At 37.5% G+C, this 26,301-nt stretch overlaps 1 protein-coding gene across 1 annotated transcript in view; it reads right to left on the minus strand.

Annotated features, from left to right (window-relative positions):
• Positions 1–26,301, minus strand: part of LOC123529383 (transmembrane protein 87A-like) — a 69,526-nt gene that overhangs the window by 18,263 nt on the left and 24,962 nt on the right. Inside the window, exons 5-14 of the mRNA XM_045309699.2 lie at positions 23,154–23,189; positions 17,875–18,084; positions 13,350–13,449; positions 12,806–12,867; positions 9,141–9,261; positions 8,408–8,573; positions 7,767–7,860; positions 5,692–5,878; positions 4,977–5,035; positions 967–1,070 (exon numbers count right to left, since the gene is read on the minus strand). Of these exons, the coding sequence (XP_045165634.2) occupies positions 967–1,070; positions 4,977–5,035; positions 5,692–5,878; positions 7,767–7,860; positions 8,408–8,573; positions 9,141–9,261; positions 12,806–12,867; positions 13,350–13,449; positions 17,875–18,084; positions 23,154–23,189 (1,139 nt within the window). The remainder of the gene's footprint in view (positions 1–966; positions 1,071–4,976; positions 5,036–5,691; positions 5,879–7,766; positions 7,861–8,407; positions 8,574–9,140; positions 9,262–12,805; positions 12,868–13,349; positions 13,450–17,874; positions 18,085–23,153; positions 23,190–26,301) is intronic.

Raw genomic sequence — 26,301 nt, forward strand, 5'->3', positions numbered from 1 at the left:
TCAAAAGCTAGTTGTGCCAGTCTCCAACCAGATGTACTTATCACCAGTTATTTATGCCAGTCACCAGCTGGTTGTACCAATCATACTGTTTGAGGAATATGTTGAAATAAATCTTTACAATGCTCAGTCCTTGAGCTGAATCCACAACAAAATTCACTTAATTCCTTGCAGATTCAAGATCAATGTAGCTAAAACTGTGTGACCCTATCTAACACCAAACAGATTACATGCAAAAAAAAGAGTTCCCTATCACTCTTAAAGAACCTCAGGACAGTTTAGTATGAAATATGCCTAGTATTTAAAGTTAGTAAAATTATTTGCAGTCATCTGAAATAAACATAATTGATAGCATTTTAAAGACTGATACTTTTCCTATGCAAATCAGTAAGAAAATGTGTATAACATTTTACACATTTTATGTCTACTTGCTGAAAAGGTCAAAGGCCAAATTTTTTAAATTATAAAAAAATGTTCTTATTTTAGATCTTATGTTTATGTTACATGTTCCCAAGTTTTTACTGTTCAAATGCATCATATAGCATTACCCCAACTACTTCTACAGTTTTTGGCTGTAGAGTAGCAGTCCCCCAAACATGTTTACACAAGTGTGTGCAAAATGACTGCTTTAGGTAAGGGAGGAATGTTAATATATAAAAGGCAAATTCATACTAAAACAGCCATACATCCTTTTCAATCAAGATATAAAATTCAGTCCATCCTTTCCTGCGTATTTGTCATACAGTATATTCACCAAGCCTTAAATCTGTATTGTACCCTCAGCAGTTTATAAAGTTTACCCCAAGAGTTTATCCTTCATCTATGTATAGTCTTTACCTAAAGGAACTGAACACTGAAATTCACAGCTAAAAACTATCGTACTAATGGAAGAGATACAGATTACACCTTTGAATTAAACACAATCATTGCCTTTTTCAGGGACAGATAAACTATTTGTATGAAGCTTACCTTTGGTTGTTGGAAGAAGGTCTCCATAAAATCATAATAATTGCCAGTATAATTGAGAATAACAAATGCCAGTAGGCCTCATCCAACCAGATCTCTCTCCAAGCCTGTACAATAAATAAATAACAAGGATTTTATATGAAATCTAAACAGCTATATCAATTCTGCAGTTAACGCAAGTTTGAACATTTTTTTTTTCAGTAATGTAAGTCATTTTGCTGATCAATTTACTACCATAATAAATTACAAGCCTCCTATACAGACTATCTGCAACACACTTGATCTTTTCCAAACCAGGTACCTCTTACTTTCAAATGTTAGTTGGGGGCTTCAATGGTCGCAAATAATTTGAATGGCACTCCCCACCTCAAATACAACAGATGTATAACTTCATATGCAGAACAACATTCCTATAAAATATCATGCCTCTAGGTACTTTAGATACACATGACACAAACTTATAGACCCTTTATGCATATTTCTGACTAAATCGAAGATAACTACTCTGTCTGGATGAGTAAAATCTGAAAACAATGCACTGCTTCACATGCTAAATAATATTCCTACATGCTTTCACAACTCTAGATCAATTACTTTTTGGGATAAATGTCACAAATTTTCCCTTTATGCATATTTCTAAGTCGAAGACCTTAACTCTGGCATACAGAGTAAATCCCTAAACAAAATCTTAGGCACACAACTTCACATGTTGAATTATCAACCCTTTGATGTTTCACGACTACTGGCCAAATACTTTCTGAAATATGCACAACATAAATTTGAATGGACAGACAGAAAAAAGGTTAATCTAGTTTAATCTATGTGTCCCACCCCACACCTCCCAATAAAAAAAATTAAGATGGAACAAAAAATATTCTTACAAAATAAACTAGATGTGTTGTCATTGGACACAGGTGCTCCCCACTTCTGTCACTGAACATGGTTTCATGACTCTAGGGGAAATATTTTTAAGAAATATGCAACACAAACTTTTAAGCACTTTATGTGTATTTTTCACCAAGTGAAGGACCATTACTCTGGCCCAGCAGAGTGAAATTCCACAAAGAACACCCAGTGCAAAGCTTAACACCCATAACCATCCTCCAATGTTTAATGACTCTAGTTCATGTAAATTTTGAGATATATGGGACACAAACTTTAATTTTTTTACTAAGTCTTGGACCATAACTCTGGCTTTGCTAAGTGAAATAAAAAAAACCCTTAGGTGCACAAATACACATGTTGGGTAATATTCCAATAAGGTTGCATAGCTCTACATGAAATACTTTTTAGGATATAAGCAAAACAAACTTTTAAGCACTTTATGTGTATTTTTCACTTAAGTCAAGGATCATAACTCTTGTCTGGTTAAGTAATATCCCAAAAAAACATCAGGCCCTCAACTTTGCATGCCATATAACAATACCCTAATGTTTAATGACTCTATGTCAAACATTTTTTGAGATACATGCAACACAAACTTGCAAGCCCTTTATGCATATTTTTGACAATCAAGGTCTATAACTCTGGTGTGATTGATAGAAATCTGGAAAAAAACTCCCAGGTGCATAACTTCAAATGCTGAATAATATTCCAATAATGTTTAATGACCCTAGGTCAAATAATTTTTGAGATATGTGCAACACAAACTTTAATGCCCCTTTTTTTGCATATTTTTAAGTTAAAGGCCATAACTGGTCGAGTACTTTCTCTAACAAAACCGCAGGTGCACAAATCCACATGCTGAATAATATTGCTGTACTGTTTCATGATCTTGGGTCAAATACTTTTTAGATACAAAGGACACAAACTTAGATGCTTTTTATGCATATTTTTGACTAAGTCAAGGGCCACTAGAAAATGCTTTTGTAAAAAAGCGCATGTCTCCCCCAATGCAAAGTCCTATAGGAAAGAAGTCAATAGGGGTCAGGAGCGAAAGTCAAAGAGACACTGATGGTTGGCTGCAATAGGGATCATCTACTTTGCATGTCCAGTCATCCCGCTAAATTTCAACACTCGTGGCCTAGTGGTTCTCAAGTCACTGTTCAGGCTCCTGTGACCTTGACCTTTGATCAAGTGACCTTAAAATAAATAGGGGTCATCTACTCTGCATGTCCAATCATCCTATTAAGTTTCAACATTGTAGGTCAAGTGGTTCTCAAGTTATTTCCAAAAAATGATTTTACATGAACAGGCTACTGTGACCTTGACCTTTAATAGACTGACCCCAAAACCAATAGGGGTCATCTACTCTGCATGTTCAATCATCCTATGAAGTTTCAACATTCTGGGTCAAGTGGTTCTCAAGTTATTGATCGGAACTGGTTATCAATGTTCAGGCCACTGTGACCTTGACCTTTAACGGAGTGACCCCAAAAACAATAAGGGTCATTTACTCTGCATGAACAATCATCCTATGAAGTTTCAACATTCTGGGTCGAGAGGTTCTCAAGTTATTGATTGGAAATGGTTTTCCATGTTCAGGCCCCTGTGGCCTTGACCTTTAACAGAGTGACCCTAAAATCATTAGGGTTCATCTACTCTGCATGACCAATCATCCTACAAAGTTTCATCATTCTGGGTGAAGTGGTTCTCAAGTTACTGACTGGAAATGGTTTTCAATGTTTGGGCCCCTGTGACCTTGACCTTTCACAGAGTGACCCCAAAATCATTAGGGGTCATCTACTCTTTATGAGCAATCATCCTATTAAGTTTCAACATTCTGGGTCAAGTGGTTCTCAAGTTACTGACCGGAAATGGTTTTCCATGTTCAGGCCCCTGTGACCTTGACCTTTAATAGACTGACCCCAAAATCGATAGGGGTCATCTACTTTGCATGTACAATCATCCTATGAAGTTTCAACATTCTGTGTCAAGTGGTTCTCTAGTTATTGATCAGAAATGGTTTTATATATTCAGGCCCCTGTGAACTTGACCTTTGATGGAGTGATCCCATAATCAATGAGGGTCATCTACTCTTTATGACCAATCATCCTATCAAGTTTCAACATTCTGGGTCAGGTGGTTCTCTAGTTATGGATTGGAAATGGTTTTCAATGTTCAGGCCCCTGTGACCTTGACCTTTGACGGAGTGACCCCAAAATCAATAGGGGTCATCTACTCTTCATGACCAATCATCCTATGAAGTTTCAACATTCTGGGTCAAGTGACTCTCTAGTTATTGATCGGAAATGGTGTTCAATGTTTAGGCCCCTGTGACCTTGACCTTTGACGGACTGACCCCAAAATCAATAGGGGTCATCTACTCTTCATGACCAATCATCCTATGAAGTTTCAACATTCTGGGTCAAGTGGTTCTCTCTTTATTGATCGGAAATGGTTTTCAATGTTCAGGCCCCTGTGACCTTGACCTTTGACGGAGTGACCCCAAAAACAATAGGGGTCGTCTACTCCAGCAGCCCTACAACCCTATGAAGTTTGAAGGTTCTAGATCAAATGGTTCTCCAGTTATTGCTCGGAAATGAAGTGTGACGTACGATCGGACAGGGCAAAAACAATATGTCTCCTGGGGGAGACATAATAACTCTAGTCTGGCTGTGTGAGGTCCAAATTAAAACCCCTTCTGTACAACTTCCCATGTTGAATAACACTCCTGTGCAATTTGATGACTCTGGGTCAAACACTTTTTGAGATAGGCATGACACAATTTCTGATGGGCAGACAGACAAGGGCAACACTTGGTGCCCGCAAACAAATAACAAATGTTAGGGAAGGAGAGGTAGGGAGGAGCAATAATCATTACAAGAAACTGCTTACAATACTGACTGGATTTGGTGTTCAACGCTTGCTTGGCTATGCTTATCTTAAATGCACAATTGTGGGGAAAAGTTTACGAAGACAGGAATTCATAATGTTTTCTTTTTCAGTGGGAAGATATACAAGAAGGTATAAATGACTCTCAAACATGATTCCTACCTTTCTAAATAAGTAAGTTTGAGTAGGTGAAACAAAAAATATCAATTTAACAAACATTACTGTAAAATATGACTTACCCTCAAGCATGTCTTCATCTTTATCTGTATAATTGACCATATCATAAATATGATTGACGCTGAAATAAAGTGGAAAACATTCAATTTCTTTACACCAAACACAATCCTAAACACTTCTTTTCCTTTTTTTCAGTAATAAAGAGATGTTCTTAAGCTTTAAACAAAACTTAACAAAGTCTGAAATTATTCACTCTGTTTAGGCATTTTATGAATTGAACATGGCCAAATTCTCTTAATTCATGAAACTGAACAGTCTCAAAGACTCTACCTCAGCTGTCATATTTTCTCTGCCATGCATTTTCTACATCAGCTAAAGAAAAAATATTTTCCTTTTACTGCCTGTTACTGTGAAATCATTAATATTTGTGGGGGACTAATTTTTGTGGATTTCGTGGTTGAGTCAATCCACGAAGTTTAATCCCAACACCAAGTAAAATTCCCATTAATTTTATGTTCAAAAGCTAAAATCCACAAATTCATTTCCCCACAAAATTGCCATTTTAACCAAAACCACGAAATTTCATGCCCACGAAATTAAATGATTTTACAGTATCTTAATATCTGGAAAAGGATATCAGGTCATTTTATATCTGATTTAATGCAGGATCTGTCAAAGCTGCCTAAACATATAAAAATAAGACATGAAAACTGTTTTCATTATTCAATAATGTTTCTCATTAAGTTAATCATAAAGGGAGATAATGTTTTCCATTACCTAATACTGCAAAGATAAGAGTATTAGTGAAGTGCCTATAGAGTGTAAGTTTGACAACATTTCGCCTGAGACGCAGCTGTCTAGTTGTCTGCACTAGACTTGAGAATATCCACCAACAAATAGACGCATCAACAACAGCTAGAGGTACTGCAGCCAACATCAGATCTGTTGACTGATCTCCTTTAGGCTGAAAACATAAAAATCAAGATCTATAATAGATAAAAATAACCAACAGAAATGTAACTTTGCAGATCATGCAATTAAATATTTAAAGGTAATTCATTCTCTACTTTTTCCTTTTTTAAATTAAGGCTTAACAGCAAACAGCAGAATACTGTAAATTGATTAATATTTGTTTATGTTAATATTGACTTCCATAGATTTTGTCGTAGTTTCAACAATCCACAAAATTAAATGAAAACAAACAATAATAAAAATTCTCAATCATTTTTATCTTCAAACACAGAAATGCAGCACAAGTTCACATCCCCATGTAATAGCCCTTTTGGCCCAAACCTTGTAATTTTCTACACATGAAATCAAATTATTTAACATTCTAATATGCTTTTCTCTGTTAAAACATTCTTATTCTTACTCGGGCGGTAATACGTCTTACAAATAATTTCTCTCGGGCCGCGCCCTCGTGAAAATATTATACTCGGCATATAACCGCCCATCGTGCATAAATAAGTGTTAAAACACGCTTTTGCCTTAAATTATTTCTTAAGTAAAATATTACTCTGAGATCATTTTACTTTTCCTAATACCTCAGAAAAATAAGGACTATAAAAAGTAACAGATTTAGTTTGTTTTGTTGGTTTTAAATGCAATTTGTAACAGTGTTTCAGTAACTTAAACATATTCTCCTCAAGTAAATGACAACTCCCCCACATGGATCAGAGAGAACATTAACTCTGTCACAGATACAAATAGATGATCTTGTCTTGTCTTCTACCTACCAAGCTTACTACGCTGGATGTAACATTTTTTTCAAATGATATATCACATTTTATCAACTGATCACTGAGAATTTTAGATTACATTTAGCTAAGAACTTAAGATAATTAATGTACACATTTATAACAGCTACCTAAAACACAGTGTATAGTCACAATGATAGTTGAACAAACTAGAGCTATCACTAAAGGTGATGAATGTACCCCCCACATGCACTGACACAGTACAATGCAATTTGACGCACACAAGATTGCATAATTATGTAGACTGTATGTATATAGACTGTATGTATACAGTATAGTAACAAAAAACAAAGTCCCATAACTATGCAGAATATTTATCTAAAAGAATGTAACATGCACCATGCACAACTAGGGTTTGTACTGATCACTTGTGTGAAGTTTCATTAAATTGTGTGCAAGGGTTTGGTAGATTAGGCACGCACAAGATTGCATATGCAGACTGTATGCACATAGTATGTTAACAAGAAACAAAGTCCCATAACTCTGCAATTTTTGTCGCTGAAAGAACCTAACATGCCCCATGCACAACTACTGTTGTTACTGATCACTTGTGTGAAGTTTCATTAAATTGTGTCAAGGGGATGATGAGAGATGGTGCGCACAAGATTGTGTCTATGTATATAGTATAGTAACAAAAAAACAAAGTCCCATAACTCTGCAAATTTTTTTTCTAAAAGAACCTAACATGCCCCATGAACAACTACTGTTGGTACTGATCACTTGTGTGAAGTTTCATTAAATTGTGTCAAGGGGATGAGGAGAGATGGTGCGCACAAGATTGTGTCTATGTATATAGTATAGTAACAAAAAAACAAAGTCCCATAACTCTGCAAATTTTTTTTCTAAAAGAACCTAACATGCCCCATGCACAACTACTGTTGGTACTGATCACTTGTGTGAAGTTTCATTAAATTCTGTCAAGGGGATAAGGAGAGATGGTGCGCACAAGATTGCGTCTACGGACAGATGGACAGACGGACAGACAGACAACCTGAAACCAGTATACCCCCCCTTACAACTTTGTTGTCGGGGGGTACAATAATGGCAGAAGGAAATATGAAATATTTACTGTGCAGCTGTGTAACTCATACATACCTTGAGTGTTCTCATGCTGCCCTCTACTGTTGCTAGGATAAAGTAGAGACCACCAACAAACAATACTTTATGGAATGTTGGGCCTAATCTTGGTCTGTAAATACAAATATTTTCTGTAACTTCTATTAAAAATCACCTAGCCCTGGCTTAATAATAGCTTGCAACTATAAACACTTACAGTAATGAAATATACTTCAATATAGTAACTATTTAAAAAGAAAACTATCAGCTTTTGCCTCTGATAAACATACACATGGTAAAGATCTGTGTTACTTGATTATATGATAAGCTTTACATGTGTTAGTTTAGGAAAAAAAAGGTGCAAAAGGACAGAATACTTCTGTTACACTTGTGTTCATTATGGAAGACTTTTTTAAGTGTTAACCATTTATAAACACAGTAACATAATATCACATCAACACAATTACAGGTCAAATAGCAACTTTTTTATGGTGGAGGAAGACCCTGGTACCACTCTGTGCACTGCTTAATCACTGACGGGCATCTGGGTGGGATCAACGACCTTTCGTAAACCAGCTGGATGGCTTCCTTGCAAGGTCCAAACCCACATCAGTGAGGGGCAAGTGATTAGAAGCCAGAGACCTTAACCTACACAGAGAGTAAATATTCTACAAACTTACTTGACAATACCAAAGCCCACACTGACAATAATGACAAGCATTCTGGCTAAAGCCCTCTTCAATGAAGAAACAACCTCAGCAAATATCACAGTGCCCTCTGTCACCGACTTGCCATTGTTTGCTATATTCTGGTAGTCAGCATAAAACACAGCTTTCTCCAACATTCCTGCAAATTCATACACATACTGCTATGAAATTTGATTTTACAATTGTTTACTAGACAGATATCTGATAAAAATAAATGCTTTTAATGAGTTTGCATTGGTAAGAAGAGTAAAATTAACTGAATTAAGAGAGGTTCTATTGAAAGTGCTGCCTTTTCAGGGTATAAAAATTACATAAAGCTACATCTCTATTTGTCTGGCAAATTAAGATAACAACAAGTAACATACTTAACACCACAACACTACTCACAATAACATTCTGTCAAATACTTCAATATTTTAACTTGAAATAAAATTGCTCCATCACTTATCACTACCGAAAAGAACAAGAACAGTTCTTTTATTTGATATAGATATTTTTCTAATCATTTCATTTAATTCTGGCTTGGGTATGTTGAATAGCACCAGACCTTGTGCTTACACCACATTATGCATCAAATACGTGAGATATGGTACTGCCTCCCTACATAAACTCTGGTTGTACACAGTTTACCAAATACCATCAATATGAACTTTAGCTTCTTCTGTTGTATTATAAACATATTTAAATATTTAAATGCTGCACAAACCTAGGACAATGACACCGCCAACCCAGTACTGCAGTCTCATCAAATCTCTCCAATTACATGCTAACAATACCAACCATACTAGTCCATAAATAATATACACTAGGCCCATCACACCATAAAACTGTAATAATAATGAAAGCAATGACTATTTCATATCTTTAAGATTGATTAAACAAGATCAACTCATGCTATGATTCTCCCAAAACAGCAAATTCAAAATGACAGAATAAAATAACATCTTTTTTCTATTTGTTAGAACTGAAAATTACATATCACATAAAATATGACAAGAGGGCGAAAATGGCTCTAAATTGCTCAACTGAATTTCACAGCTCAAATAGGTTTCTTTTGGGCTATGATTGATTTACCTTTTTGGTAGAGGGTCACACAATAGAAGACTGTGTGAAATTATTCTGAAAATTGAACATTTCCAACATAATTTTCAAACATTCCTCTACACGCTTATAAACCCAGCACATGGAGACCATGGTTTTAAGTGATCAGGACAGCCATCCTTGGTAGAAGATTACCCAAGGAACATTCAAAGAAATTATATAATGACTTCTTTCATAAATGTGACTGCAATTTTGCATGCTGTCAAGTTTTTTTAAGCACAGCATCAAATTCAACATTAATAACAAGAGGACCATGATGGTCCTGAATCGCTCACCTCTTCCCACATGATCCAGTTTTGAGTATGACATCGTTTTTTCTATTATTTGACATAGTGACCTAGTTTTTGAGCTCATGTGACCCAGTTTTGAACTTGACCTAGATATTATCAAGATAAAAATTCTGACCAATTTTCATGAAGATCCATTGAAAAATATGGTCTCTAGAGAGATCACAAGGTTTTTCTATTATTTGACCTATTGACCTAGTTTTTTAAGGCACGTGACCCAGTTTCAAACTTGACCTAGATATCATCAAGGTGAACATTCTGACCAATTTTCATGAAGATCCATTCAAGGGTATGGCCTCTAGAGAGGTCACAAGGTTTTTCTATTTCAAGACCTACTGACCTAGTTTTTGATCACAGTTGACCCAGTTTCAAACTTGACCTAGATATCATCAAGATAAACATTCAAACCAACTTTCATACAGATCCCATGAAAACAAGAGCTGTCTCCATAGGATGACACATGCCCCCGATGGCACTTTAAATGAATAGTTATGGCCGATGTTCGAGTTTAGGACCTTTGACCTACAGAGCTGGGTCTTGCGCGCGACACGTCGTCTTACTGTGTCACACATTTATGCATAGTTATTTTAAAATCCATGCATGAATGACAAAGATATGGACCGGACACGCCCATCAATGCACTATCATGAAAAAAGACCTTTAACATCTAAGTGTGACCTTGACCTTTGAGCTACGGACCTGGGTCTTGCGCATGACACGTCGTCTTACTGTGGTACACATTCATGCCAAGTTATTTGAAAATCCATCCATCGATGACAAAGATATGGACCGGACACGCCCGTCAATGCACTATCCCTTAATGTCTGTGACCTTGACCTTTGAGGTACGGACCTGGGTCTTGCGCGCGACACGTCGTCTTACTGTGGTACACATTCATGCCAAGTTATTTGAAAATCCATCCATCGATGACAAAGATATGGACCGGACACGCCCATCAATGCAATAACCTTTAATGTCTAAGTGTGACCTTGACCTTTGAGCTACGGACCTGGGTCTTGCGCGCGACACGTCGTCTTACTGTGGTACACATTCATGCCAAGTTATTTGAAAATCCATCCATCGATGACAAAGATATGGACCGGACACGCCCATCAATGCAATAACCTTTAATGTCTAAGTGTGACCTTGACCTTTGAGCTACGGACCTGGGTCTTGCACGCGACACGTCGTCTTACTGTGGTACACATTCTTGCCAAGTTATTTGAAAATCCATCCATCGATGACAAAGATATGGACCGGACACGAAAAATGCGGACAGACCGACAGACTGACAGACCGACAGACAGACGGTTCAAAAACTATATGCCTCCCTTCGGGGGCATAAAAAATGGCCTCTAGAGAGGTCACAACGTTTTTTCATTATTTGACCTACTGACCTACTTCTTGATGGCACGTGACCCACTTTCGAACTTGACCTAGATATCATCAAGATGAACATTCTGACCAATTTTTATAGAGATCTATTCACAAGTATGGCCTCTAGAGAGGTCACAAGGTTTTTCTATTTTTAGACCTAGTTTTTGACCGCACATGACCCTGTTTCGAACTTGACCTAGATATCATCAAGATGAACATTCAGACCAACTTTCATGAAGATCCGTTGAAAAATATGGCCTTTAGAGAGGTCACAAGGTTTTTCTATTATTTGACCTACTGACCTAGCTTTTGACGGCACGTGACCCACTTTCAAACTTGACCTAGATGTCATCAAGATGAACATTCAGACCAACTTTCATACAGATCCCATGGAAAATATGGCCTCTAGAGAGGTCACAAGGTTTTTCTATTATTTGACCTACTGACCTACTTTTTGATGGCATGTGACCCACTTTCGAACTTGACTTAGATATCATCAAGGTGAACATTCTGACCAATTTTCATGAAGATTTCATGAAATATATGGCCTCTAGAGAGGTCACAAGGTTTTTCTATTTTTAGACCTACTGACCTAGTTTTTGACCGCAGTTAACCCAGTTTCGAACTTGACCTAGATATCATCAAGATGAACATTCAGACCAACTTTCATACAGATCCCATGAAAAATTTGGCCTTTAGAGAGGTCACAAGGTTTTTCTATTATTTGACCTATTGACCTAGTTTTTGATGGCACGTGACCCAGTTTCGAACCTGACCTAGATATCATCAAGGTGAACGTTCTGACCAATTTTCATCAAGATCTTGTGAAATATATGGCCTCTAGAAAGGTCACAAGGTTTTTCTATTTTTAGACCTACTAACCTAGTTTTTGATCGCACGTGACCCAGTTTCGAACTTGACCTAGATATCATCAAGATGAACACTCAGACCAACTTTCATACAGATCCCATGAAAAATATGGCCTTTAGAGAGGTCACAAGGTTTTTCTATTATTTGACCTACTGACCTAGTTTTTGAAGGCACGTGACCCACTTTCGAACTTGACCTAGATATCATCAAGGAGAACGTTCTGACCAATTTTCATGAAGATCTTGTGAAATATATGGCCTCCAGAGAGGTCACAAGGTTTTTCTATTTTTAGACCTACTGACCTAGTTTTTGAAGGCACGTGACCCAGTTTCGAACTTGACCTAGATATCATCAAGGTGAACATTCTGACCAATTTTCATGAAGATCCATTGAAAATTATGGCCTCTAGAGAGGTCACAAGGTTTTTCTATTTTTAGACCTACTGACCTAGTTTTTGATGGCATGTGACCCAGTTTTGAACTTGACCTAGATATCATCAAGATGAACATTCTGACCAAATTTCATAAAGATCCCACGAAAAATGTGACCTCTAGAGAGGTCACAAGCAAAAGTTTACGGACGGACGGACGCACGCACGGACGGACTGACGGACGGACGACGGACGCCGGACACTGCGCGATCACAAAAGCTCACCTTGTCACTTTGTGACAGGTGAGCTAAAAACTCCAAAGTTATTGTTTACTTTGACTGCTTGCAGTGACAGAAAACAACTTACAATGAGTAGCGGCCAATCTACTGCCGAGATATATCCAACTTTCCCTTTCATAGCAACAGTCACTGAAAGTATTACAAATATTGGATCTTATATATTTCATTTAAGTTGTCATGCAAATTACAAGCATTTTACTGAATATTTCCTTGGAAAAATTGTTTTTTGTTGGTTTCAGCATCACACAGACACAACTTAGGTCATGTGACAATGTTTTTTCAGCTTTTGATGATGGAGAAAGACTCCACATGTCCCTCTGTGCCTTGTTTCAGGTAGGTGAGGACACGTGGGATAAACCAAACTTCTGTTAATAAGCTGAATGGGTTCCTTAAAGAAAGAATTCTATACCAAAGCATGGTTTTGAACCCACAGTGTCACCATTACTTTCTGAAAATAATAACTAAATGGTAAATTAAATAAAGTCAAAAACTGACAAAAGATACAAAACTGTTAAAAGAAATAACTCCCAGTTTATACACCTAAACAAATCTATTGCATATAATAATGAATTGCTAAGATGACTTTAATACAAGGCAAACTGAAAACTTACATTTGGCATCAAACTTTTCATCTGTGTTCAATGCTGATATCCTTACAATAAAAGCATAGTAACCAGATTTCCAAACTTTGGCAAGGCTTGGGTGATCTACCTGAAATGAGTCACAAAAACAGAAGTTAAACTTAAGCTGCTAGAACTAAATTAAAATAATAATATTATAAAATAATCTTAAGATATATATAAACTTTAGGACATTTTCACATGTTGGCATACGTACACAGAGCAGTATATATCAAAAATACTTTTAGGACCCATACATCTATAAAACACTGTTCTACAAAAATCAATTTTGTTGGCACAAAACTTCTGTAGTATAGGCAAAAATGGCTATTTCAAGTATTTTTACCTTTTCTGATTCATCTGTAACAGATTTCAAGGACCGACACACGCACAAAATACACAAAGTAGTCCCATGCAAACAAGAGCCATGTCAGACATGGCTAATCCCCCCACCGGGCATATCATAATTGAAGGATGTGGTCCGCATCAGGGGTTTTAAGATGTGGAAGAAAGAATAAGTCAGTAGTGAGGTGGGTTACTGCTAAATTTTATTAATTTTCATGAAGAGTATAACTATGATGTTTTTCTATATGGCTACTGTAAAAAGAAGGAATGGAAAGCTAACAGGGAACAAGAGTGCCAGAATGTCACAATATATGCCCGTCAAAGCAAATTTCTTTACTCTAGCAGCTGTATTTGCAAATGGAATGTTAATTTTGTGGTTGTTTAGTAATCATTGTAAGTCTTTTGTTTTTTAAAGTCCACAAAAAAACTCCTTACTAGGTAGAGATACCTTATATATAATAAAATTAATAAAATACACCTAAAACTGGAGAGTAACATCTATGATGTACCACAGAAAAGTGGTCTTGTTTTTTCCCTAGGGTCAATTATAAAAATGTTACAATATAAGTTATTTATAGTAACAACTAAGGGAAGTTAATCTTTAAAAAAAAAAAAAAAAAAAAAAAAAAAAAAAAATTGCAAGTCCACACAAAAATCTTTATCAGGAATGGACTGGTCAAAATACACCTCAAAATTGGATTTAGCATGTTTGTTGTACTACAGAAAAGTGGTCTCGATTTTTCCCTACGACTAGTAATGAAAAAGTTACAATAAAAGCTATTTAAAGTAACAACAAAGGGAAGTAATTCTAAAGAAGGGAACTGCGCATGACACTTCATCTCATGATGGTGTATAATTGTGCCAAGTTACATCAAAATCCCTCCATGCATGAAGAAGAAATGCTTCGGACAAAGTCATTCTTGTATCTGACCTTTGGCCTCTAAGTGTGACCTTGACCTTAGGCCTAGTGACCTGGATCTTGCGCATGACACTCCGTCTCGTGGTGGTAAACATTTGTGCCAAGTTATATCAAAATCCCTCAATGCATGAAGAAGAAATGCTCCGGACAAGGTTTTTATTCTTGTATCCTTTGACCTCTAAGTGTGACCTTGACCTAAGACCCAGGGACCTAGTTCTTGCGTATGACACTCCGCATCGTGGTGGTAAACATTTGTGCCAAGATATATCAAAATCCCTCCATGCATGAAGAAGATATGCTCCGGACAAATTTCTTTAAGAAAATATGATAAAGGGGAATAACTCAAAAAATAGGCAAGGTAGAGTTATTGTTCTTGCACACTGCACTTCCTCCCAATGTGTTCTATCAGTGTATGAAGTTTGAAGAAAATCCCTCCAGAACTTTTGTGGTTATGCTCCGGACAAAATGTTTTAAGAAAATATGATAAAGGGGAATAACTCAAAAAATAGGCAAGGTAGAGTTATTGTTCTTGCACACTGCACTTCCTCCCAATGTGTTCTATCAGTGTATGAAGTTTGAAGAAAATCCCTCCAGTACTTTTGGAGTTATGCTCCGGACAATTTTTTTTAAGAAAATAAGATAAAGGGGAATAACTCAAAAAATAGGCAAGGTAGAGTTATTGTTCTTGCACACTGCACTTCCTCCCAATGTGTTCTATCAGTGTATGAAGTTTGAAGAAAATCCCTCAAGTACTTTTGGAGTTATGCTCCGGACAAATATCGTTGCGGACACACGGACGGACGGACAGACGGACGCACGGACGGAGAGCATTTCTAATATCCCCTTCACCTTTGGTGGGGGGATAAATAATAATTGAGCCGCACCATGAGAAAACCAATATAGTGCATTTGCGACCAGCATGGATCCAGACCAGCCTGCTCATCTGTGCAATCTGGTCAGGATCCATACTGCTGGCTAACGGTTTCTCTAACTGCAACAGGGGTTTGAAAGTGAACAGTATGGATCCTGACCAGACGGCGCAATGTGCAGGCTGGTCTGGATCCATGCTGGTCGCAAATGCACTATGTTGGTTTTCTCATGGTGCAGCTCAATTACTTTACAGCTAAAGTTGTCTAGGTGCTTACTGTCAACACTCGGAAGTGTAACTGCAGAAAAGTGTACAGTTTCAAGACAACCCGTGTTTATTTCCTTTTATTATATAATTATATACTAAACATTTGTAAAATCCTCAAGTTCCTTGTATTCTTCATTTAAGCTGCTGTTCTGTACAGTTGTAGCTATTAACACTTCTTTTTGCTTTCTACATTGTTTAACTCAAGAAACAAGAGGGCCATGATGGCCCTATATCGCTCACGCCCTATATCGCTCACCTGAGCACCACTGCTCATCAAGTTTTGACATAGATCACATAGGCATACACACTAAATATAATCAGGACAAAAATATTCCCTTGTAACAACATTTAAAACCAATTTCATTAGATGCTGCTGAAGTATATTCATTTACATAAAATAAAGGGAGGTAATTTGTCATAAATTCAGTCAAAAGTTACCTACCCTGGTTGTCTGAGTCCATCTGATAGCATAAAGACATTTCAAATCAGTACCTTCATTGGTTACTGAGATACACCTATTTTAATTTGAAACAAAGGGAGGTAATTTGACATAAAATCAGTTCGTAGTTATCTACCCCGATTGTCTCAGTCCAACTTATGACCATAATGAAATTTCAAATGAGTCCTCTAAATACTTACTGAGATAAATCCATTTATATTAAAATCAGGGGAGGTAATCATGCATTGGTATATGCATATAGATGATACAGAGTACAAGCCTTTACAACAATATATTAGAAAAGTATTCATATCAATAAACGTTCAATCAAGAGTTATCTAACATGACTATTTCTTACCATGGAAGGCATAAATAATGTTTCAAACCAATCTCAGAAGCTGCTAGGTATATTCATTTACATACAAAATATAGGAAGGTAATTTGTCATAAATTCAGTAAATATGTATCTTCATTTATTGTCCAAGTCAATCTGATGACATAAATGAAATTTCAGATCAGTATCTTCATTAGTTACGGAGATATGCCCATTTTTGTTTGATATAAAGGGAGGTAATTTGACATAAAATCAGTCCAACGTTATCTTCCTCGATTGTCTCAGTCCAACTAACAGTAATAATGAAATTTTAAATGAGTCCTATAAGTACTTACTGATATAAATCCATTTTGATTAAAAACAGGGGAGGTAATCAGATATAAAATAACTCCGGAACCTATGATTAGTTCTGATACATTCATCATGGAATCCAAGATTTATTGTTGTTGAAGATATTTTGAAGATATTTTGCAAGTCTGTATCAAATCAAACCATAAATGAAGACTCTATATGGCTGCAAAAGCCTTTATAGCAAATTTTTGACCTTTAAAGGGCCATAACTCTGGAACCCATAGTGGGATCTGGCCAGTTTTCGAAAGAAACCTAAATATTATGCCAATACAAGTTGTGTGCAAGTTTGATTAAAGTCGAGTGTAAAATGTTGTCTCTATCGTGTTCACAAGCCAAAAATAGCAAATTTTGGCCCTTTAAGGGGCTATAACTCTGGAACCCATGACTTTCGAAAAGAACCAAGATATAATGCCAATACAAGTTGTGTGCAAGTTTGATTAAGTAGCGCTATCCATGTTTAATTTGCCGATCCTATTCTGTCGTTCATTTCGCATGAACACCGAAAAAAATCATTTCATTTCTTATATTTACATTATATTTCCTTTCCATTTCTAAACAAGATTATATTATAACTTGCACATATTTTGTGACACTTAACATTAAAATCAGCTTCCCAGCCATTCTGTTCACCAGATGGAACCTCTGCGAAGTCATCTAAGGAACGTTCTCCCTGATTATACGCGGAAGTCGGCAAAACAGCGGCCGGTTATCACTAAGCAGCGATGACTAAACTTTCACGCCTTTCCTTTTGTTGTTCATACGAAATGAACATCATAATTTTCAATGGAAAAGAATAGGGCGAATGTAAATATTTAAAGCTGATTGCAAAATGTTGTATCCATCATGTCACAAGCCAAAATATAGCAAATTATGGCCCTTTAAGGAGGAGCCATAACTCTGGAACCCATGATGGGATCTGACCATATATATATCTATCGAAAACATCACACTTTAAACAACATACATACAAAGTTTGCTGTCCTGTAAACTTACTTCTTGATCTTGTTTCAAACTCTTTGATACATTTGTTGTCACTGCTTCTGTCTCAGATGGAGTTGTTGTTCCTGTTGTTGATGCAGGTGTTTTATCAGTCGTATCTGTTTCTTCACGTTTACGTCTTGCTGGAGCTGCTGTATCTTTTTTCCCAGTTTCTTTTGCCTTCTCTGTGGTGGTTGCTTTCGCTTTTTCAGTCTTTTCAGGCACCTAAATACCATTTAATGAACATATTTAGTCAAATGTCACTATTATTCCACACTTTAATGACTTTTTTGCCTTGTTACTGGGTTGCCTTTAATAAGCTCTACAGCAGGTATTAATTAGCTCTACAGCAGGTAATATCCCCATCAATGTTATGCTCTACAGCAGGCATTACCTCCCCTCTATGTTAAGCTCTGCAGAAGGTATTACTTCACCTCAATAATATGCTATACAGCAGGTATTACTTCACCTCAATAATAGGCTCTACAACAGGTATTACTTCACCTCAATAATTAGCTCTACAGAAGGTTTTACTTCACCACAATAATACGCTCTACAGCAGGTATTACTTCACCTCAACAATAGGCTCTACAGCAGGTATTACTTCACCTCAATAATAGGCTCTACAGCAGGTATTACTTCACCTCAATAATTAGCTCTACAGCAGGTATTACTTCACCTCAATAATTAGCTATACAGCAGGTATTACTTCACCTCAATAATAGGCTCTACAGCAGGCATTACTTCACCTCAATAATTAGCTCTACAGCAGGTATTACTTCACCTCAATAATAGGCTCTACAGCAGGTATTACTTCACCTCAACAATAGGCTCTACAGCAGGTATTACTTCACCTCAATAATTAGCTCTACAGCAGGTATTACTTCATCTCAATGTTTAGCTCTACAGCAGGTATTACTTCACCTCAATAATAGGCTCTACAGCAGGTATTACTTCACCTCAATAATAGGCTCTACAGCAGGTATTACTTCACCTCAATGTTTAGCTCTACAGCAGGTATTACTTCACCTCAATAATAGGCTCTACAGCAGGTATTACTTCACCTCAACAATAGGCTCTACAGCAGGGATTACTTCACCTCAATAATTAGCTCTACAGCAGGTATTACTTCATCTCAATGTTTAGCTCTACAGCAGGTATTACTTCACCTCAATAATAGGCTCTACAGCAGGTATTACTTCACCTCAATAATAGGCTCTACAGCAGGTATTACTTCATTTCAATGTTTAGCTCCACAGCAGATATTACTTCACCTCAATAATAGGCTCTACGGCAGGTATTACTTCACCTCAATAATAGGCTCTCAGCAGGTATTACTTCATTTCAATGTTTAGCTCCACAGCAGGTATTACTTCACCTCAATAATAGGCTCTCAGCAGGTATTACTTCACCTCAATAATTAGCTCTACAGCAGGTATTACTTCACCTCAATAATTAGCTCTACAGCAGGTATTACTTCATCTCAATGTTTAGCTCTACAGCAGGTATTACTTCACCTCAATGTTTAGCTCCACAGCAGGTATTACTTCACCTAAATGTTTAGCTCTTCAGCAGGTATTACTTCACTTCAATAATTAGCTCTACAGCAGGTATTACTTCACCTCAATAATAGGCTCTACAGCAGGTATTACTTCACCTCAATAATAGGCTCTACAGCAGGCATTACCTCTCCTCAATAATAGGCTCTACAGCAGGCATTACTTCATCTCAATGTTTAGCTCTACAGCAGGTATTACTTCACCTCAATAATTAGCTCTACAGCAGGTATTACTTCACCTCAATGTTTAGCTCTACAGCAGGTATTACTTCACCTCAATGTTTAGCTCTACAGCAGGTATTACTTCACCTCATTGTTTAGCTCTTCAGCAGGTATTACTTCACCTCAATACTTTTCTCGGCAGCAGGTGTTACTTCACCTCAATGTTTAGCTCTACAGCAGGCATTACTTCACCTCAATACTTTTCTCTGCAGCAGGTATTACTTCACCTCATTGTTTAGCTCTACAGCAGGCATTACTTCACCTCAATACTTTTCTCTGCAGCAGGTGTTACTTCACCTCAATGTTTAGCTCTACAGCAGGTATTACTTCACCTGAATAATAGGCTCTACAGCAGGTATTACTTCACCTCAATACTAGGCTCTACAGCAGGCATTACTTCATCTCAATGTTTAGCTCTACAGCAGGTATTACTTCACCTCAATAATTAGCTCTACAGCAGGTATTACTTCACCTCAATGTTTAGCTCTACAGCAGGTATTACTTCACCTCAATGTTTAGCTCTACAGCAGGTATTACTTCACCTCATTGTTTAGCTCTTCAGCAGGTATTATTTCATCTCAATGGTTAGCTCTACAGCAGGTATTACTTCACCTCAATGTTTAGCTCTATAGCAGGTATTACTTCACCTCAATAATTAGCTCTACAGCAGGTATTACTTCACCTCAATAATTAGCTCTACAGCAGGTATTACTTCACCTCAATAACACGCTCCACAGCAGGTATTACTTCATCTCAATGTTTAGCCTTACAGCAGGTATTACTTTACCTCAATGTTTAGCTCTATAGCAGGTATTACTTCACCTCAATAATTAGCTCTACAGCAGGTATTACTTCACCTCAATAATTAGCTCTACAGGAGGTATTACTTCACCTCAATAATTAGCTCTACAGCAGGTATTACTTCACCTCAATAATTAGCTCTACAGCAGGTATTACTTCACCTCAATGTTTAGCTCTACAGAAGGTATTACTTTGCCTCAAAAAATTAGTTCTACAGCAGATATAACTTCACCTCCTCAATGTTAAGTTCCACAGAAGGTATTACTCCATCTCAATGTTTTAGCAATAAAGTAATAATTACTTCACCTCAATAATTAACTCTACAGCAGATATTACCTCACCTCAATGCTAAGCTCTACAACAGAATTACCTGACCTCAATGTTAAGCTTTGCAGCAAACCTCAGTTTAGCTCCATAGCAGGTATTACCTTACCTCAAGGTTAAGCTGTACTGTGATATCTTTCCTTAATCACTAACAAAGTCCAGCCATTAACAAGAGCTGTCCGTAAGACAGCGCGCTCGACTTTTCTCAGTGCTTGACTCTGAATTAGAGCTTTGACAGTAAAAAAAATTCCAAGTTTAAAAGGGACATAACTCTGTCAAAATTCAAATCAGAGTTATTGGGGATTGTTTCTCCTAGTGTAGACTTTGATGGTTAATAAGTATTTTAAGTTTCAAATCAAAAGCTTTGATAGTAACAGAGATATCTGACTTTATCAAAAACTTTAACCATAAAATTCTAAGTTAAAAAGGGACATAACTCTGTCAAAATTATAATCAGAGTTATGGGGATTGTTTCTCCTGGTGTGGACTTTGATAGTAAATAACTGTTTTGAGTTTCAAGTCAAAAGCTTTAATAGTAACAGAGATATAAAACAAGAGTGCCAGAATGCCACAATATACGCACGTCACAGTAAATTTCTTTACACTAACACCTGTATTTGCAAATGGAATTTTAATTTTCTAGTTGTTTACAATGTTTGTTTTTTTTTTAGAAATTATTGTAATTCTTTTATTTTTCTAAGTCCACAAAAAAAAATCCTTACCAGGTAGAGACACCTTAAAATACACCCAAAATTTGAAAATAACATCAATGTTGTACCACAAAAAAGTGGTCTTGGTTTTTCCCTACTGTCAGTTATAAAAAAGTTACAATATAAGTTATTTATAGTAACAACTAAGGGAAATTAATCTTTAAAGAGAAAAAAAAAAAAAAAAAAAAAAAAATCAAAAAAAAAATAAAATTACAAGTCCACACAAAAATCCTTACCAGGTAGAGATAGCTCAAAATACTCCTCAGAATTGGATGTAACATGCATGTTGTACTACAGAAAAGTGGTCTCGATTTTTCCCTACGACTTTTAATGAAAAAGTTAAAATATAAGCTATTTATAGTAACAGCAAAGGGAAGTAATTCAAAAGAAGGGACCAGTGCATGACACTCTGTCTCATGATGGTGTACAATTGTGCCAAGTTACATCAAAATCCCTCTATGCATTTAGCAGAAATGCTCCGGACAAAGTCATTCTTGTATCTGACCTTTGGCCTCTAAGTGTGACCTTGACCTTAGACCTAGGGACCTGGTTCTTGCACATGACACTCAGTCTCATGCTTGTGAACATTTGTGCCAAGTTGTATCAAAATCCCTCAATGCATGAGAAATGCTCCGGACAAAGTTTTCATTCTTGTATTCTTGACCTCTAAGTGTGACCTTGACCTTTTCCCTAGGGACCTGGTTCTTGCGCATGACACTCCGTCTCATGATGGTGAACAATTGTGCCAAGCTACATCAAAATTCTTTCATGCATGAAGAAGATATGCTCCGGACAAAGTTTTCATTCTTGTATCCTTTGACCTCTAAGTGTGACCTTGACCTTAGACCTAGGGACCTGGTTCTTGCGCATGACACTCCCTCTCATTTTGGTGAACAACTGTGCTAAGCTACATCAAAATCCTTCCATGCATGAAGAAGATATGCTACGGACAAAGTCATTCTTGAATTTTTCATTCTTGTATCCTTTGGCCTCTGTGACCTTGACCTTAGACCTAGGGACCTGGTTTTTGCGCATGACTCTCTGTCTCATGATGATGAACAATTGTGCCAACTTTCATCAAAATCCCTCCATGCATGAAGAAGATATGCTCCGGACAAAGTCATTCTTGAATTTGACCTTTGACCTCTAAGTGTGACCTTGACCTTAGACCCAGGGACCTGGTTCTTGCGCACGACACTCCGTCTCATGATGGTGAACAACTGTGCCAAGTTTCATCAAAATCCCTCCATGCATGTAGAAGATATGCTCCGGACAAGGTCTGTGGATGCCGCCCGCCCATCCGCCCGCCAGGGGCGTTCCCATATGTCCCGTTTTTCAAACGGGCGTATAAAAACTTTAACCAAAAATTCTATGTTAAAAAGGGGCATAATTCTGTCAAAATTCAAATCAGAGTTATGGAGATTGTTTCTCCTGGTGTAGACTTTGATAGTAAATAACTATTCTAAGTTTCAAGTCAATAGCTTTGATAGTAACAGACATATTTGACTTTATCAAAAACTTTAACCAACGGCAACGCCGACGCCGGGGCGAGTACAATAGCTCTACTAAAGTAGAGCTAAAAACTCTCAGTGTAGATGGTGTACCCCTAACATAATAATAGTAAATTATTTTGGTGTAAAATGCAGTACAATCTGTGAAAATATTAACTGATTTCTTACCTTTTCTATTTTGTCCTTGGTAATTTTGATTTTAGGCTAAAACAGAAAAGACATATATTTAAACATTAATGTTAGCTACTGCTTTACTTTCTAAACTTCTGTAAACATACATCCCTTAAGTTAAATTCATGCAAGTCAAATATCACCAGTAAGTGTTATCTTAGATATACAAAATACAGTATGTGTGAAAATTTTTACTTTTAATAATTGCGTTTTTATCATTATATGTATTTAAAACATTATGATAACAAGAGCTGTCTCCATAGGATGACACATGCCCCCGATGGCACTTTAAATGAATAGTTATGGCCGATGTTAGAGTTTAGGACCTTTGACCTACGGAGCTGGGTCTTGCGCGCGACACGTCGTCTTACTGTGTCACACATTCATGCGTAGTTATTTTAAAATCCATGCATGAATGACAAAGATATGGACCGGACACGCCCATCAATGCACTATCATGAAAAATGACCTTTAACGTCTAAGTGTGACCTTGACCTTTGAGCTACGGACCTGGGTCTTGCGCGCGACATGTCGTCTTACTGTGGTACACATTCATGCCAAGTTATTTGAAAATCCATCTATCGATGACAAAGATATGGACCGGACACGCCCATCAATGCACTATCCTTTAATGTCTAAGTGTGACCTTGACCTATGAGCTACAGACCTGGGTCTTGCGCGCGACATGTCGTCTTACTGTGGTACACATTCATGCCAAGTTATTTGAAAATCCATCCATCGATGACAAAGAAATGGACCGGACACGAAAAATGCGGACAGACCGACAGACGGTTCAAAAACTATATGCCTCCCTTCGGGGGCATAAAAATACATGTATCTGCTTAAGACATGTTTTTTTTTTAAATTATGTTTTTTGCAACATAGAATGGCCATCAGAAATTGCATGATGATTGGCCATCCTTACTTTGCAGCATTATATACAGCATTTCTAGTACTTTACACAAAATCATTATCACTGATTCTAATTAGTAACATACATCTTAGTCTTAAATCATCCTTACTTTCTTGTTTTGAGCCTTTGAAAATAAATGAGCTGTGCCATGAGAAAACCAACATCGTGGCTTTGCGACCAGCATGGATCCAGACCAGCCTGCGCATCCGCGCAGTCTGGCCAGGATCCATGCTGTTCACTAACGGTTTCTCTAATTTCAATAGGCTTTGAAAGCGCACAGCATGGATCCTGACCAGACTGCGTGGATGCGCAGGCCTGTCTGGATCCATGCTGGCGGCAAAGCCACTATGTTGGTTTTCTCATGGTGCGGCTCAAATTGTTCATTCTTGATTACTTCTATTTAAAAATGAATTCTAAAAAGTATATGTCTTTCACAAAATTTATGGAATCATCTTTACAAAGATGAATGGAGACCGATGTCTTTTGTTTGTGTGATACTGTTAAGCAGATGACAAAAATCTGTACCTGATTATTTTTATTTTTTTGGCGGGTTGGATTTAACGTCGCACCGACACATGATAGGTCATATGGCGACTTTCCAGCTTTAATGGTGGAGGAAGACCCCAGGTGCCCCTCCGTGCACTATTTCATCACGAGCGGGCACCTGGGTAGAACCACCGACCTTCCGTAAGCCAGCTGGATGGCTTCCTCACATGAAGAATTCAAAGCCCCGAGTGAGGCTCGAACCCACGTCGATGAGGGGCAACTGTACCTGATTAAAAGATGCAATTAGTCCATATATGTACAACTCTGGAGACCATAAAAGCTTGGGTAAAACAGTATTACCAGTAATCAAATTCAGTAAAATACTACAAACTTTGCAAAGGGAAGGCATATATTAACAAGACCTCGTAAAACACGAAATGCCCCCCTTGATGCATTCAGTAATTGCACAAGGAACAGAAATTAATTAGTCCCTGTACACAAAAGTTTTACTATTCCGGGTCAATGTGACCTTGACCTTTGACCTACAGACCTCAAATTCAACAGTAAACATCTGGTGGTCATGATCAACCTCCCTATTAAGTTTCTTGATCCTAAGCCCAAGCATTCTAAAGTTATCGTCCTGAAACGGTTTAACAGTTCTGGGTCACTTTGACCTTGACCTTTGACCTACTGACCTCAAAATCAATAGGTATCATCTGCTAGTCCTCCCTATCAAGTTTCATGATCCTATGCCCAAGCATTCTCAAGTTATTGTCCGGAAACGGTTTAACTGCTCCAGGTCACTTTGACCTTGACCTTTGACCTCAAAATAAATAGGGGTCATCTGCTAATCATGATCATCCTCCCTATCAACTTTCATGATCCTAGACCCAAGCATTCTTGATTTATCATCCGGAAATCGTTTAACTGTTCCAGGTCACTATGACCTTGGCCTTTGACCTATTAACCTCAAAAGCGATAGGGGTCATCTGCTAGTCATGACCAACCTCCCTATCAAGTTTCATGATCCTAGGCCCAAGCGTTCTTGAGTTATCATCCAGAAACCGTTTAACTGTTCCCAGTCACTGTGACCTTAACCTTTGACCTAAAGGCCTCAAAATCAATAGGGGTCATCTGCTGGTCATGATCAACCTCCCTATCAACTTTCATGATCCTAGGCCCAAGCGTTCTTGAGTTATCATCCGGAAACCGTTTAACTGTTCCAGGTCACTGTGACCTTGACCTTTGACAGACTGACCTCAGAATCAATAGGGGTCATTTGCTGGTCATGACCAACCTCCCTATCAACTTTCATGATCCTAGGCTCAAGCGTCCTTGAGTTATCATCCGGAAACCAATTGGTCTACATACCGACAGACCGAACGACCAACATCTGCAAAACAATATACCCCTCCTTCTTCGAAGGGGGGCATAGTAATATCTGTCATGTGTTTACCAATCGGATAGAAATATCCGTCCCGAGGGCACCTGCGCATTGGGCTAGCCTCACTAGCGCCCCTGCACAGGTGGCTTAGGGACGGATATTTCTATCCGATTCGTAAACACATGACTGATATTTTTTCTTGCATATGGTAAACTAATAAGCTTTTTATTCTGACAGATTTTTTGCCTACCGTATTTTACAAAAAAAAAAAAACAAGAGCTGTCGCTAATGGTGACAAATGCCCCCACAGCACCTTGACCTTTGACCTGGTGACCCCAAAGTCAGTAGGGGTCATGTACTCA

The sequence above is a fragment of the Mercenaria mercenaria genome, chromosome 1 (assembly GCF_021730395.1).
Source record: "Mercenaria mercenaria strain notata chromosome 1, MADL_Memer_1, whole genome shotgun sequence".
Classification (NCBI taxonomy): Eukaryota; Metazoa; Mollusca; class Bivalvia; order Venerida; family Veneridae; genus Mercenaria; species Mercenaria mercenaria.